This window comes from Candoia aspera, chromosome 8, assembly GCF_035149785.1.
Source record: "Candoia aspera isolate rCanAsp1 chromosome 8, rCanAsp1.hap2, whole genome shotgun sequence".
NCBI classification, from domain to species: Eukaryota; Metazoa; Chordata; class Lepidosauria; order Squamata; family Boidae; genus Candoia; species Candoia aspera.
The window spans coordinates 59,043,931-59,057,005 of record NC_086160.1 but is presented as its reverse complement, the minus strand read 5'-3'; the positions used below and the strand labels follow the sequence as shown (position 1 = coordinate 59,057,005).

General features: G+C 34.7%; 1 protein-coding gene across 1 annotated transcript in view; it reads right to left on the bottom strand.

Annotated features, from left to right (window-relative positions):
- Nucleotides 1–13,075, bottom strand: part of STPG2 (sperm tail PG-rich repeat containing 2) — a 243,558-nt gene that overhangs the window by 182,807 nt on the left and 47,676 nt on the right. The window contains exons 8-10 of the mRNA XM_063310735.1: nt 11,612–11,771; nt 6,264–6,427; nt 4,070–4,159 (exon numbers count right to left, since the gene is read on the bottom strand). Coding sequence (XP_063166805.1) covers nt 4,070–4,159; nt 6,264–6,427; nt 11,612–11,771 — 414 coding nt within the window. The remainder of the gene's footprint in view (nt 1–4,069; nt 4,160–6,263; nt 6,428–11,611; nt 11,772–13,075) is intronic.

The following is a 13,075-nucleotide window of genomic DNA, read 5'->3' as shown; positions in this document are numbered from 1 at the left end:
GTCTGGCTTTATTTCCTGGAGGATGGACTGGTTTGATCTTCTTGCAGTCCAAGGCACTCTCAGAATTTTCCTCCAGCACCATAGTAAGCTATTGCAAAAGACCAAAAGGCTACATTTTTTACCATTGGTTATCATTACACATCAAGTAAACAATAACAGAGATTCTGTTAAGGATATAATTTCAAAAAATACTAATTTTAGCATGTTTGGTCTTGGACTGTAAATAAATTTTGATTAATTGATTGACACTAATTTTAGCCATCAGGAGAAAAAAATGAAGAAAATCTTGTTCTTGTCCACATTCAACAAACCTGTAAACTTCTAAAGTTGATGAATCCACATTCCATGGATTATCAAAGCTATGGTTTTCATGGAAATTATCTAGAAAACTTTTAACAATGAATTCTAACTATCTAGAAATATTTCATTAGGCTGAGTACTGGAAGCCACAACATAATTTTTCATACAATCTCCACATCCACCAAGAGTGGGAAGGTATAACATACAAACCATTCATATTACTCTCACTAAAGAGTATCTAAATGTTATTTAATAAGTTATTATCAACAAGTTACCTTGCTATCATGCTTAGTAAGAAAAGGTGATGCTAGTTTTGGGTTGTGCAGTGGAGTGTAGATAGGTAATGTGGAGACTTCCTGTACTGTAGGATGTGTTTGGAAAGAAAAATTAAACAAGATTTTAAAATGTGCATATACTGTTCCATTCCCATATGCTCAATATGAATTATTTCCTCATGTCCAACTGTGTGAACAGGTGCTCAGTCCATGAGAATTGTGAATGGATGCCTTGTGTACACCATTCAGCAAGCTGAATATAACCTCTTATTCGGGAAACAAAAGGGGAAAAATATTGCAGGTAAAACAATAATCCTCTAGGCATATTTAAAATTTTGTTTGCTCTCATATCCAGAAGTCAATCCAATCCTCAATCACCCTGCTCCACTATTCAGATTTATTACAGAAATATTTTATAAATGTTTAGAGCAATCAATTCAGATAAATATGCAAGACATGACATTTTGGAACCCTGAGGAAGGAACAGAATTTCATTAATTTACCAACTAAAGAAAATCATCATTTTGTTTGCACTAGGAAAAGTGAAAGAACCAATAAAAAGTACCTCTTGCCATACAGACTGATTATGTGCCATCAAGTTGTTGTTGACTCATGTCAAAATTAAGTACACACTGATGATAGACAAAGTATACAATTCCAATTAGGACATGGACATAAGCTAATTGTAAAACTAAAGGAGTTGGCCACAACACTCCTGTTCCTTACCTTGCCTTTATTAATAAGGTACTCTTGTAGGGGCAGAGGAGTCCCAGGATCTTTCCTGCTATGAACAGCAGTATTAAAGCTCTGTTCTTTAGAGGATCACAGGAAAAAAGGCTGCCCGTCCCCTAGCCATTTGTAACGGATTTCAGGCCAGAGGAAGGAGGGAGTGCATTCCAAGGAGATAAATGCTCTCACAGCCTTGAGAGCCTTGGCAAACAGACAAAGAAAGTTAGAGCAGCCCTGCCCTAGGGTCCCTGGAGTATTTCCCCTTAGGTTAGTTAGGATAGGTTTAGTCTGGCATGATTTTGTCTGTATGGTAAGAACAATAAGGGAACTAGAGTTGAAGACATCGGCTCAGCATGGTTCTTCCCCCATTTCCCTGACATCATTTCCAAGAACACCGCTTCTCTTATCAAACAGGGTGTTTTAAACACTGTACTATGAATGTTAATAATGTAACCATACATCAGAATTAGAGATAAATAAATTTCCTGCCTTTATAATTACTCCTGGACTTGCACTCTATTCTGCCATCTTAAGAATTTTATATAGCAATTTTCTATAATTAATTTTGGAACAGCACATACAGCTTGCTTATATTTCCAGTGCATTCAGGGTTTTTAATGGTTTTTGTGCATTGTTTTTTTTTTAAATTAATCTTTAAATTATATTTTTAATTAAGCAACTATAAGAGGTCAGATGCAACATATTACTTTTTTTTGGCATGTTATTATATGCACCATTTTATCTATATTCATTTTAGTCAATTAAAAGATCATAAATTGTAACTTATCGTATGAGGCCAGATACTAACATATATTGTTCATTAAGGTAAATGCAATGGTATTATTTTTCAACAATATGACTTGAATGAAGTGTAAGCACAAAGAAATGGGATATAAATGTTTATGTTCTTTGTTGAATAAGAAAAAAATACTGAATCTACTGATTTTCACTGTGATATGCTTTAGTCTTTAATTTTTAATCAGGTACCTGAAAACAGTCTGTGAACATATTATTAAGTTTACAATACATATATCATATTGTTTTAATGTATGCTGTATTATAGTACCTAGTATATATTGTTTTAACATATAAGCGTCTTAGAGTATTCTATTGAAAGCTGTAAATAATGAAATAAAAGAAATAAAAGGAAATAGAAAAACGAAAACTAGTGCTGATCTAGTTTTCATTATAAATCTCTTCCTTCTTACTCTTACCTTCTTTTCCTTTTAGCTTATTATCTGAAAAAAATCCTACAAGAATAAAGTATAATATCCATTCATCAGATATAAAGTTGTAGTACTATGTAAGACATTCATGATATAATTTTAAATAAATCTTGATGTTTTTTCTGCTATATACATAGCTTAAGAATTTGTTTTTTTTCCCATAGGCTTCCAACAAACAAAACGTAATATTTGAAGGAAAACTTTTTGAAAAGCCACACATGGATTAAATCATATTTAACTTTGTGATTAATATTAATCCGATATTAAGAAGCAAAAAGAAAGAAACTTTTAATATGTGCTTTGAAAGTTAAAAGACCGGTTGTGTTCCATGATAAAGAAATGGAGTTAAAAGGAGTGGGATAAAAAGTAGAAATACTAGTCTACAACTTTTTTTAAAAATGCAGTCTGATGGCAGGATGCAGAGGCCATGGGACGGTCTGAAATTCTGCACTCCTAAAAGAAAACCTTTGGAATGGTGTGCTACCTGTTATAAAAGGTAGTCCTGCTTTAGCAGAGGCTTATTGCTCATTAGCAAGACCAACTTAATAAAAGGACCCAAGCTGAATTATCAGATTTGTCTAAAAATTTCTGTTCTATGGCTGGCTTTTCAAATATGCATCCTTAAAACTAGCAAGACACACAGAGAGCAAAATTTTCACATGAAAAGCTGACAAATTTATCGGAATGGGGATTATCAAGTTTTGACATGCTAGCTTACTCAATAAAGAATGTAATGTTATCAGTCCTAGAACGCTATCTCCATGGATCCAGGTGGCCACTAACATCATTACTTTTTGCTCTTCAATTATTTGATAATTGTTCCACAGATAATCAGTTGCCAATGTTACATTGTATAATTCCATGTTTGAATAAATACACAAGAGATAAATTGCTGCCTTTCAATCCAAGTTAGGATGAGGACTAAGATGCAAAGTGTAATTAACACATTTCTTAAATAGCCTCAATTAAACACCTGTCTCCCAATTATATACCATAGGGAAGGCAGATGTTTATCTAATTAACACCTCAGCTCTTAGCTGAAGAAATATGCTAGATGTGTGTGTCATAATAATTTAACTACTCAGTGTTTACTAGGTTCATAAAAATACATTCAGCTTATAGGCTACTGATATATTTCAAATATGCTCACATTTCAATAGCATTTTATCTCCATTCTATATTAAGTACTTGCAAAAACTCTGTTTCACATAACTATTGACTTCAATGGGGTCATACTTTTTTTATTATTGATCATATTTGTATAACTGCCCATCTCACAAGAAAGTGACTCTCGGCGGTATACAATACTCAACTAAGAAAAAACAATAAATACATATAAAGCAATCATTAAAACTATAAAAACTATTAAAAACACACAAAACGGGAGAGGATGATGTTAACTGTAGTAAGGGAGCCATTGCAAAGTCTCCCCAGTCCCCTTATACTTTTGAAGTATATGACTTTCAGGCTTAGCTATTACTCCATATTTTTTTATTCCCTGCACTATTAAGGAAAGAAAATCAGTCTGAATAAGCTTACTGAGTGTGTTACTGGAATTCTCTCAGTTGCTGATACAAAAACAGATAATTCCTTTTTCTTCTTATGTGATTCTTCTACAATTTCTTTGACCTGAAATTTGAATACATGACAGTTTATTTGAAGTCCAGATGTGCCCTTATAATCCAGTGTACCATTTATTGTTTATCAAATAATTGGTAGATTTTATTATAAAGTCATTTGTACAAATATTGTACTGTTCAGTAAAATCTAGAAAATCCCAGTACAGATTAATGCCATCAATAAAACAACTATGTATACTGTTGTGCCATAGTATTAGCGCATTGTATATAGGAAGATCGGCAAAGAAATCAGTTATGTCCTCTCCCATCTTCAGGATATGTGTACCCCCACAACGATCCACCCATCCATTTACCCCTACCAAGGAATACAAGTTACTTCTAATTCAAGTTACATTTGGCTGAATGAAAGGAAGGATTTCTATATAAAACTTTAAATGCTTAATATTCAGCAGTACCCTAGCATAAGGCAATGTAAAGGCTGTATATATAATATTTTATTCTTATTTAATTATTTAATTAATTTTTATCCCGCCTTTATTATTTTTATAAATAACTCAAGGCATTTAACCAGAGTAAAATAAAAAATGTATTTTAAAAAAAGCATGCCAAAAATAGGAATGCAGAAATGCTGGAAACTTTTACTTAAGCATGTTGCTATAAATGAAACTTTTAATCTGCTTTGGGTAATTTTTAAGGACTGGCTAACAATATTTTACATCTTTTGCTCCTATCTTCATAGTACTTCCTACCCTCTTCTCATTTCTGCTATCAAGAGACCCATCTCTAAATTCATCTATAATATAATATTAGCCCTTCAGCTTGATTAGGATCTAATTGATCCTTGATCCTTGATTAGGATCTAAGAAAAATATTTGCATCTGAAATATGCTGAAGAAAATTCTCCTTACAACTAATATATTCAGTTATATGTATTCATTTCTTCTTCCACATGATTATAATTCTGTTAAATTAAGCTGTCAGGGAATGTTAATGGACACCTTGGTAGTCATCCTTAATATGTTTGATAATATGGGACTTGTGTGTGTGAAAGATTTATTTATTTATTTTATTAATCAAATTTATCACCACCCATCTCCCAAAAGGGACCCTGGGCGGTTAGAGTTTCTATGCTAATTAATGGACATCACTTGAGGAAGACGAACTATTCCACCCACATACACACTTTTGGGGGCGGGTATGACTATCAAGGGTTAAAATGCTAGGAATTTTCATATTACTAGATACTGCCTTCTATGCATGCACAAATTAATTAATTTATATATATACTGTCCAGTAACAAAGTATCTTTGTCAAATAGGAAAAAAAAATAGAAAGGAAGAGTAAAATGGGTTGTGGTGCTTTATAGAATAGGTTCACTGCAACATATAGTTTTATGGACAATAGTTTTGCTTACTTTTAAAGTATCACACAATTATTTATTTAGCTTTTCATATACAGTATATCTATAAACAAGTACTAAGCATTCATTGTAAAAGCTGCTCAAAAACCTCAAGATAAGTTACGTTGAATTCAGTGGGGATTAACTGCAAGTACATTCACACAGGCCTTTAAACATCTGTGATGGGGAGAGAGGGGAAGTGGAAGGGGGAGAAAGAAGGAGGTAACTGAAAACAATTAGCTGGAGAGTAAGATATACTAATTCCTAAATGAAGGCAAAGTGAGCAAAACAATAAATTTGCATATCTGCTTATGCAGGACTCTCAGAAGACCTATTTATTACTCCATATAAGATGCAGCTGATTCTTTATAGAGGAACATGAACAAAGCCCATATTGGACCACATCAATGGCCTAAACTCCATAATTCTTATTAGAAGTTATAAAACTAAGTTTCTATTTCTTTTTTATTTGCTTTTTCTGCATTTTTGCTTTTCTTTCTTTTTTCTTTTTACTCTGTGTTAGTTTGAGTTAGTTTTTATGTTTTTTGAAAAACTTTTAATAAAATTTATTTAAAAAAGGAATTATAAAACTAAGAAGGCAAATGTATCTGGCATTCAGGTATACAAAGATTTTAAATGTAGGACTTTCATGTGGCTATCATAGTTAAGTAGCAGTTGATCTACCAATTCTCCATGAAGAGAGTTAGCTTGCTATCATTTAGAGCAACGACAGATGGGTTGACACAAAAATTACCTGATAATCAGCTGGTCCAGGTGTAGTAAAAGCTTCCCTCTTAACTAAATATAACAGTCGAGGAGCTGAAGAGCCAAATGCTCCTTTCTTTTTTCTCTCTGTGAGAACTGTATTAAGATTAGGTGTTGCGATACTGTAATTGAGGATATTATAAAATGCAGGACCTGTAAGCACAATGAAATTTTAGTTGAATGAAGCAGCTTCATTTAAATGGGAATTCTATGCAAAATAAAATGATATACATACATATTTACCATCATTTCTGATCTCTATAATTTCAGTCAATTAAGCTTATTCCAAGTAGAGTAAAGAATAGCTAACTGTGAATAGGAATAAAGTCTTGGGAGCTGAGAAATGATCTGCAGCCTTAGGTGTTTGTTTGTTTGTTTGAATCTATTTAAATGGCTGCCCATCTCACAAATGTGATTCTGGGCAGCTGACATCCTGTTCAGACTATGAGGTGGCCAGACAAGGTTATTATCAAAACCACTTTTTATTAATACAACTATTTACAATAATAAGTCCTTGTGATCAATGAGGTAGGCTGGTTCCGATCAAGACCACCCGGGCAACAATGGGAGAACTGGCAAGGTTGCAGGAGGAGATTGTGGCAAAACAGCTAGGCAGGATTCATTGACCAGAGCTGGGAAACTGGAAGAGGATTTTGTGCAGCAGCACAGAAGGTCCACCAGTCCCTGATGGGCCAATTTTCCAGTAGTCAAGCACATTCTATGTAAGTACAATTCATTTAAATTTTAGATATTATCACTTCTTTGTAATTTTAGATGTTATTATACTTATATCATTTTAGTGTCTATTTTATATTTAAATGTAGACTGCACCCTGGACCTCACTCATAGATGTTAATTAGGTTGTTTTATAAATGTATTTTAACTTTGTCTTAAATTTTATTTCATTTATTATCTATTAAGGTAGATATATATACACTGAGTTCTCTGCTTGTACTGGTCTACAACCATAATAAATTGAATTGAATTGACGCACCACCTATTTCAAATCAATGTTCAGTTGAATATGGATTAGGAGGCTATTCTGCATAGATTGCTCTGAACCACAGAACCCTATAAATAAAGAACTTTATATTAATTTCAGTATTAGAAGGGGGAATCAATGACATAAAAAGCCAATCAAAATATTAATTCCAGGCATAATGTTAACTGAAAAAAGAATGGATTAAAGTACTTTCTCATCTTATGCTTTACTACTATGGCAGGAAAAGGCAGGAAAGGCATATAATGTTACAAAATAGCTGAAGCTTAACAGATTTGGATCTGATAATGCATACTTGGGAAGCCATCTGCAGAGTCCTTGAACACCATCTTGACTTCAACAGATGAAAACTATAAATCAAAATATAAAAATACTGATGCAGAAACTCTGTAACTACTTGGGACCAGTAATACACAACTCCATCAGGCAGGAAATTCCTTATTTAAGTTTCTCCAAAGTTACAATAAATGTTGTGTACAGCAAAAAAGAAAAGGCTTATGTTAAAGATAAATGGTAGACCTCTTGTGGGTTAGAGGACAGAAGCAAAGATATGTACTTCAGGACACAGAACAAGGAGAGTAGCAACAGGAAAAAACCCTGTAAAAGGGGCAGTATATCAGAAGCTGTTTTCAAGGTAAGTAGCTGAAGGAAGGTCATTGTATCCTTTAATGATAAATTTCATTTACATTTGCTTGCAGACAAACATTTCCACAAAGAAAACATAGTTCAAAAAATAGAATCTGATAGAATGTGGAATCCCTCCAAATCAATGGAACCAATGCTTATTCAGAGCATAGATATTTCCCAAATATCTGCAGCTAGTCTATTCAGTAGTTGATTACTTATACAAGCCTCACTCAGTGCTTTGTTTTTTTCAAAAAAAAAAAGACAGCACTCTTGAGAATACCATTAATAGATACTATTTGTCTTAGTGACTGTCATATTATAGTGCTGATGACCTCTAAGATCTTAGGATAACTAGCATGATCTGCAACACAAGGATAAACAGCTCTTTCAGACTGTCAACAAGGGTGACCTTGTCAGAGATGAAAGAGTATGAAGATGTGTCATTGGCAGTTGCCGTAAGTATGTAAAATACAGTCACATATCTTCAAATAGCCTAGAATATTTTCACATTTGGCTAATCATAAGTTATTTACTTTTAAAATGCTAGGGCCAAAAGCCTATACACCATCATTTAAAAGCAAGTCTTACTCTATTCCATGGGATTTAGCTCCAAAAATATGAGATTAGGCTGTTTAATTGCCTGTCCATGATACATCTAAAACAATGGACAATTCTACAAAGCGGTACTGCGACTGATTTCACTTTTTCATCTTTGGATCAGCTTTGAAAAATCACAAAAAGCAAAATGCTATTAAATTACTTATACACAATTATATTAACACATGGGTTCCACAGTAAATATAAATAAAATAGTACGAGCAAATGCTCAAAGATGCCTTTGCATGTCTTGTTTAAGTCAAGCCTTTAATGTAACAATTAATGGACAAACTTAGAGCCTTTGAAGTGTGCAATCAAATTTCTTTGGGGGCCTACATCTTCGGGTGTCTTAAAATTAACTTTAAACCATTCTCTGGGTATATTCCATACTATATATATAATTCCATACTATTCCATATACAGTATATAATTCCACACTGTTGCAGGTTAACACTGGCAAAAACTGTATGAAAGGATTCCAAATTAATTTAATATAGCAAAGCAGCAAATCACAACACCAAGGCTCATAAGGTAATTTCTTAGCAAGTCTACTCAAATTGCACAATTATCAGAGGCAGCCAATCTTTCCATTTCAGAAAGCTGAAGTGGCTTCACTTAAGTTCTCCATTTCTACTATTCCTAATCTAATATTTACTTAATTGTTTATATTTTATGTTTGACAAATATTTTAAGCAGAAAACCTGAGATAACATCATCTTTTATTTAAAATCATGAATATTCTTATTTCAAACATCTTAATTAATGTGTATACTGTTAATGATGTAGATTTACAAGCAAAATTAAACTTCCAATATTTGGAATATCTCTGCAGTATCTTCTTTAGTAACTTTTGTCACTTTTGCAAGGTCTGCTTATCTAAGAAATACACAATTTATTAGCTGACCCTCCTTCCCCATCATTTTATGGTGTTCCTAGTTCTGAGTTCCACATATACAGAATCACCAGATACTAGAGTGAAAGTTTAAGAAGGAATGAATGTTGTTAAAGATTAGCTCCTTTTTCCTAGAACGCTTTTCACTTTACTAACATGTACAACCAGATGGGACGCGGTGGCGCTGCGGGTTAAACCGCTGAGCTGCCGATCGGAAGGTCGGCGGTTCGAAACCGCGCGGCGGGGTGAGCTCCCGTTGCTCGTCCCAGCTCCTGCTCACCTAGCAGTTTGAAAACATGCAAATGTGAGTAGATCAATAGGTACCGCTTCGGCGGGAAGGTAACGGCGTTCCGAGTCGTCATGCTGGCCACATGACCCGGAAGTGTCTATGACAACGCCAGCTCCAAGGCTTAGAAACGGAGATGAGCACCGCCCCCTAGAGTCGGACACGACTGGACTTTACGTCAAGGGAAACCTTTACCTTTACCTAACATGTACAACCAGATTTTTTTTCTTGGATATTTTATATATTTCATTGACCAATGTACTCATCCACATTGAATTGTTCAGATGGTTCTTCCTTTGCCATGGTGGAAAATTTAAAATTAATAGTGGTACTCATCTTGTAGGGTAGAGTGTTACATATTCTCAATTTCCCCCACTAGGAGATATTCAGAATATAGTTTTCTTTGATTGAAAGAGAGCATTAAAGAGTTTTATAGTATTGTTTTACACACATAAAAAAGAGAACACAGCTGAAGCAGGCAGATTCCTATAGCAAAGAATATAACTTCCAGTTTTGCTTTTAATTTCCCAAAGGGGAACTGCACCCAGTGGTTGCATCAGTTTCACCATGTGTTACAAGAACTAAAATGTTGAGAGAAGCAGATGGAGGTTAATGACCAAAATCTGACCTTGAGAAGTAGTAACAAGCAAGCTAAAGAGATACGAAAATCAACTTTGAAATCAGAAAAGGACTAGATGACAAAAAAGTTAACTGCTGTTCAGGAAGTCATGTTTGAACTAGCAGCCTAATGGTCAATGAAAGGACAGTAAGGTGATGTATGATGGAAGCCAGCTGGCAAAAGATAAAAGGGAAAGCTGTATAAAAGACCTCCACTTGTGAGACACTGCCATCAACATCTGCTGAGTGCTCCTATCTTCTCCAATCCCTGCGGATTACTTGACCAGTTTTGTAGTAAAACAAGTATGAGAGAGTGCGTGTGTGTGTGTAAAATGCTTAAGTAATTGCAATTAATAAAGCTTTTGTAGGTTAACCAAGACTCTCTGTGTGCTGTGTGCTCCTTGAACATTTCATTACTGCGTAAGTGTCAGAGCTATTATTTAATGAGATAATGATTAAATAAATAATGCTCAAAAGCCAATGCAAAAAATGCTGAAGTCAGACTTATGATTATCAAATCAGTCAACTGCACAAGATATTCCTTATATGCAAGTAGCATTATAAAATAAATAGAATCTGTAAAGCACTAGGTTCCCTATTCTGATCCCTTCCTAATGTCAGCATGAATAAAAATTGATTAATTAAGCTGTACAACTACTTTGTCACTTCTTTATCTTTTGAGAGTAATTCTGTAATGGAAGCCAACCTACATTTGGAAGTTCTGATTACTGAAGATGTATGAGATCTTCACTGTCTACAATTATATTGAACACATTATTATTGTTGTTCTTGTTGCTGTTAACACTGAGCTACTAATTTGATATTCATCATCTTTTTCTATCCAGAAAGCACAAGACTAGGCTACGCATCTACAACTGACAAGATTTACTTTATTAGATCTGGTATATATATTATATATGTATGTATGTGTGTGTATAATTAGGAAAAATCTATCTTTCAGTAGTACAGTTCTAGAACAACTGCAAACTTCACAGATTATTTATCATTCTTTATACTGAGCAACATGGATTTTATACATATTCCTTTTAAAAGAAAATTTGGATACCTGATATTTTATCAGTGACAAAGCAAATTAGAGGCATCCAGACAAGGAAGTCTGCTATTCTGTAGAAGCAAGAAGGTGATGAACCAACAGAAACAGTTCAGAAACCAAAACCACTTTACAAGACCTATGAACTCCAGGTATGGGCAACAGACTGAAGGGATAGCTGAGAGGAGGAAAGACACAAGAGGTCCAGCCAACCCTACAGGGCTCCTCTTCTGGGCAGATTAGAGGATGGAAATATATTGATGTACCTGGTGTTCTTTGTAATCTGGAATCTTCAGTGAATCGAACTGAGGTATGGCCAAATGGGATGCTTTTTGATCTACATGGTCTTCTCAAACGTTCAAGAGCAGAGCGTGTTTCATCATATGTGCCAGGAGCTGGACTAGAAGATTTCACAGGTGCAAACCTCTAAGAAAATGCAAGAGAATATAAAAATATAAATAACAGGCAAATCACTTATATAATTACTGAAGCAAAGAGAAATCTATTTTGGTATAAGCAAAGCAGAGACAATGGAGAAGCCGGCAGTAAAATTGCAACTCATAGTCACATAATGTCTTGCTTCACGACCATGGCTGATTCACTTAACAACTATGGCAGAAGTGAGATTGTAAGTCCGTTGCAGTCATGTGGTGTCTCGCTTAATGACCATGTCACTTAACAACGGAGTTGATAGCCGCAATTATGGTTGTTAGCAAGGACTACCTGTAGATTGCAGCAGGCTACCTATTTGCAGATAATGTTGAGCAACAATTCATCTGAGTAGCCAGGAAAGTTTGCTTCCAGAGGCGCTATAAAGTATATTTACTACATAGATTCAAGTAACATTCTGTAGGGCATGACCAACCATTTCAACCAGCAGTGCCTAGGGAGGACCATAGTGACAGAAGCAGCACTGCAGCATTGTGATACAAGCCACTCCTCTTTTCTGTGTGCATTGTGACACTGCACACACACCAGAGAGCTTGGACAGAGCTTGCAGTTCAATCTTGCAAAGCCACTTCCATTTTTATCATTCTGATGGAAGCAGCAAGAGCCTACGGATATTGCTGTTTCAGCCACTCCTAAGCTACAAGGCCAGATGCACAAAGAGACTTATTAAATCTACTTTGCGGCAAAGCAGATTAAATCATATTAAATCAGGCATGAGAGAAGGGTCTGCAAAGTTAAGGCAGTTCTAAACTGGTGAGATGTTTGGTTGACTGCAGACTGCTTCACGCTCAAGCTCCAGGGCCTAACACTTTTAAGAACTATATCCATCTCATTATGCCATTTCATATCCAGGGCTCACTGTCTGTTTATCCTGGCTTGATTGTAAACCACAGACAAGAAAAACCTTGGAGGCATGTAGTTTACTCATTAGTAGCTGCTCAAAAATTGCATTTGTAGACCATGCAGTGTTCAGTAAAAAAGTATTGAACAAATATATTTTATAACCCACTCCATTTAGTACATAAGCCAAATTTGGAAGCAGTTTATTTGCCCAGAACAAGCAACAAATTGCTCCAATCCTTGTGTACCTGAATCCAAAAGAACACAACACCCTGAAGAGGAATCTATATAGTTAAGCTGAGTAATGCTTGAGAGCCTTACACTGCTATTTCAGAACTGGGTTTTTTTCTGCCATTGAATTTGTAATGAAATAGGATGTTTGGGTTGTTGTTCCTCTGTTATCTGCCCATTATTTATATTTAATTATCAATCATTTGGCA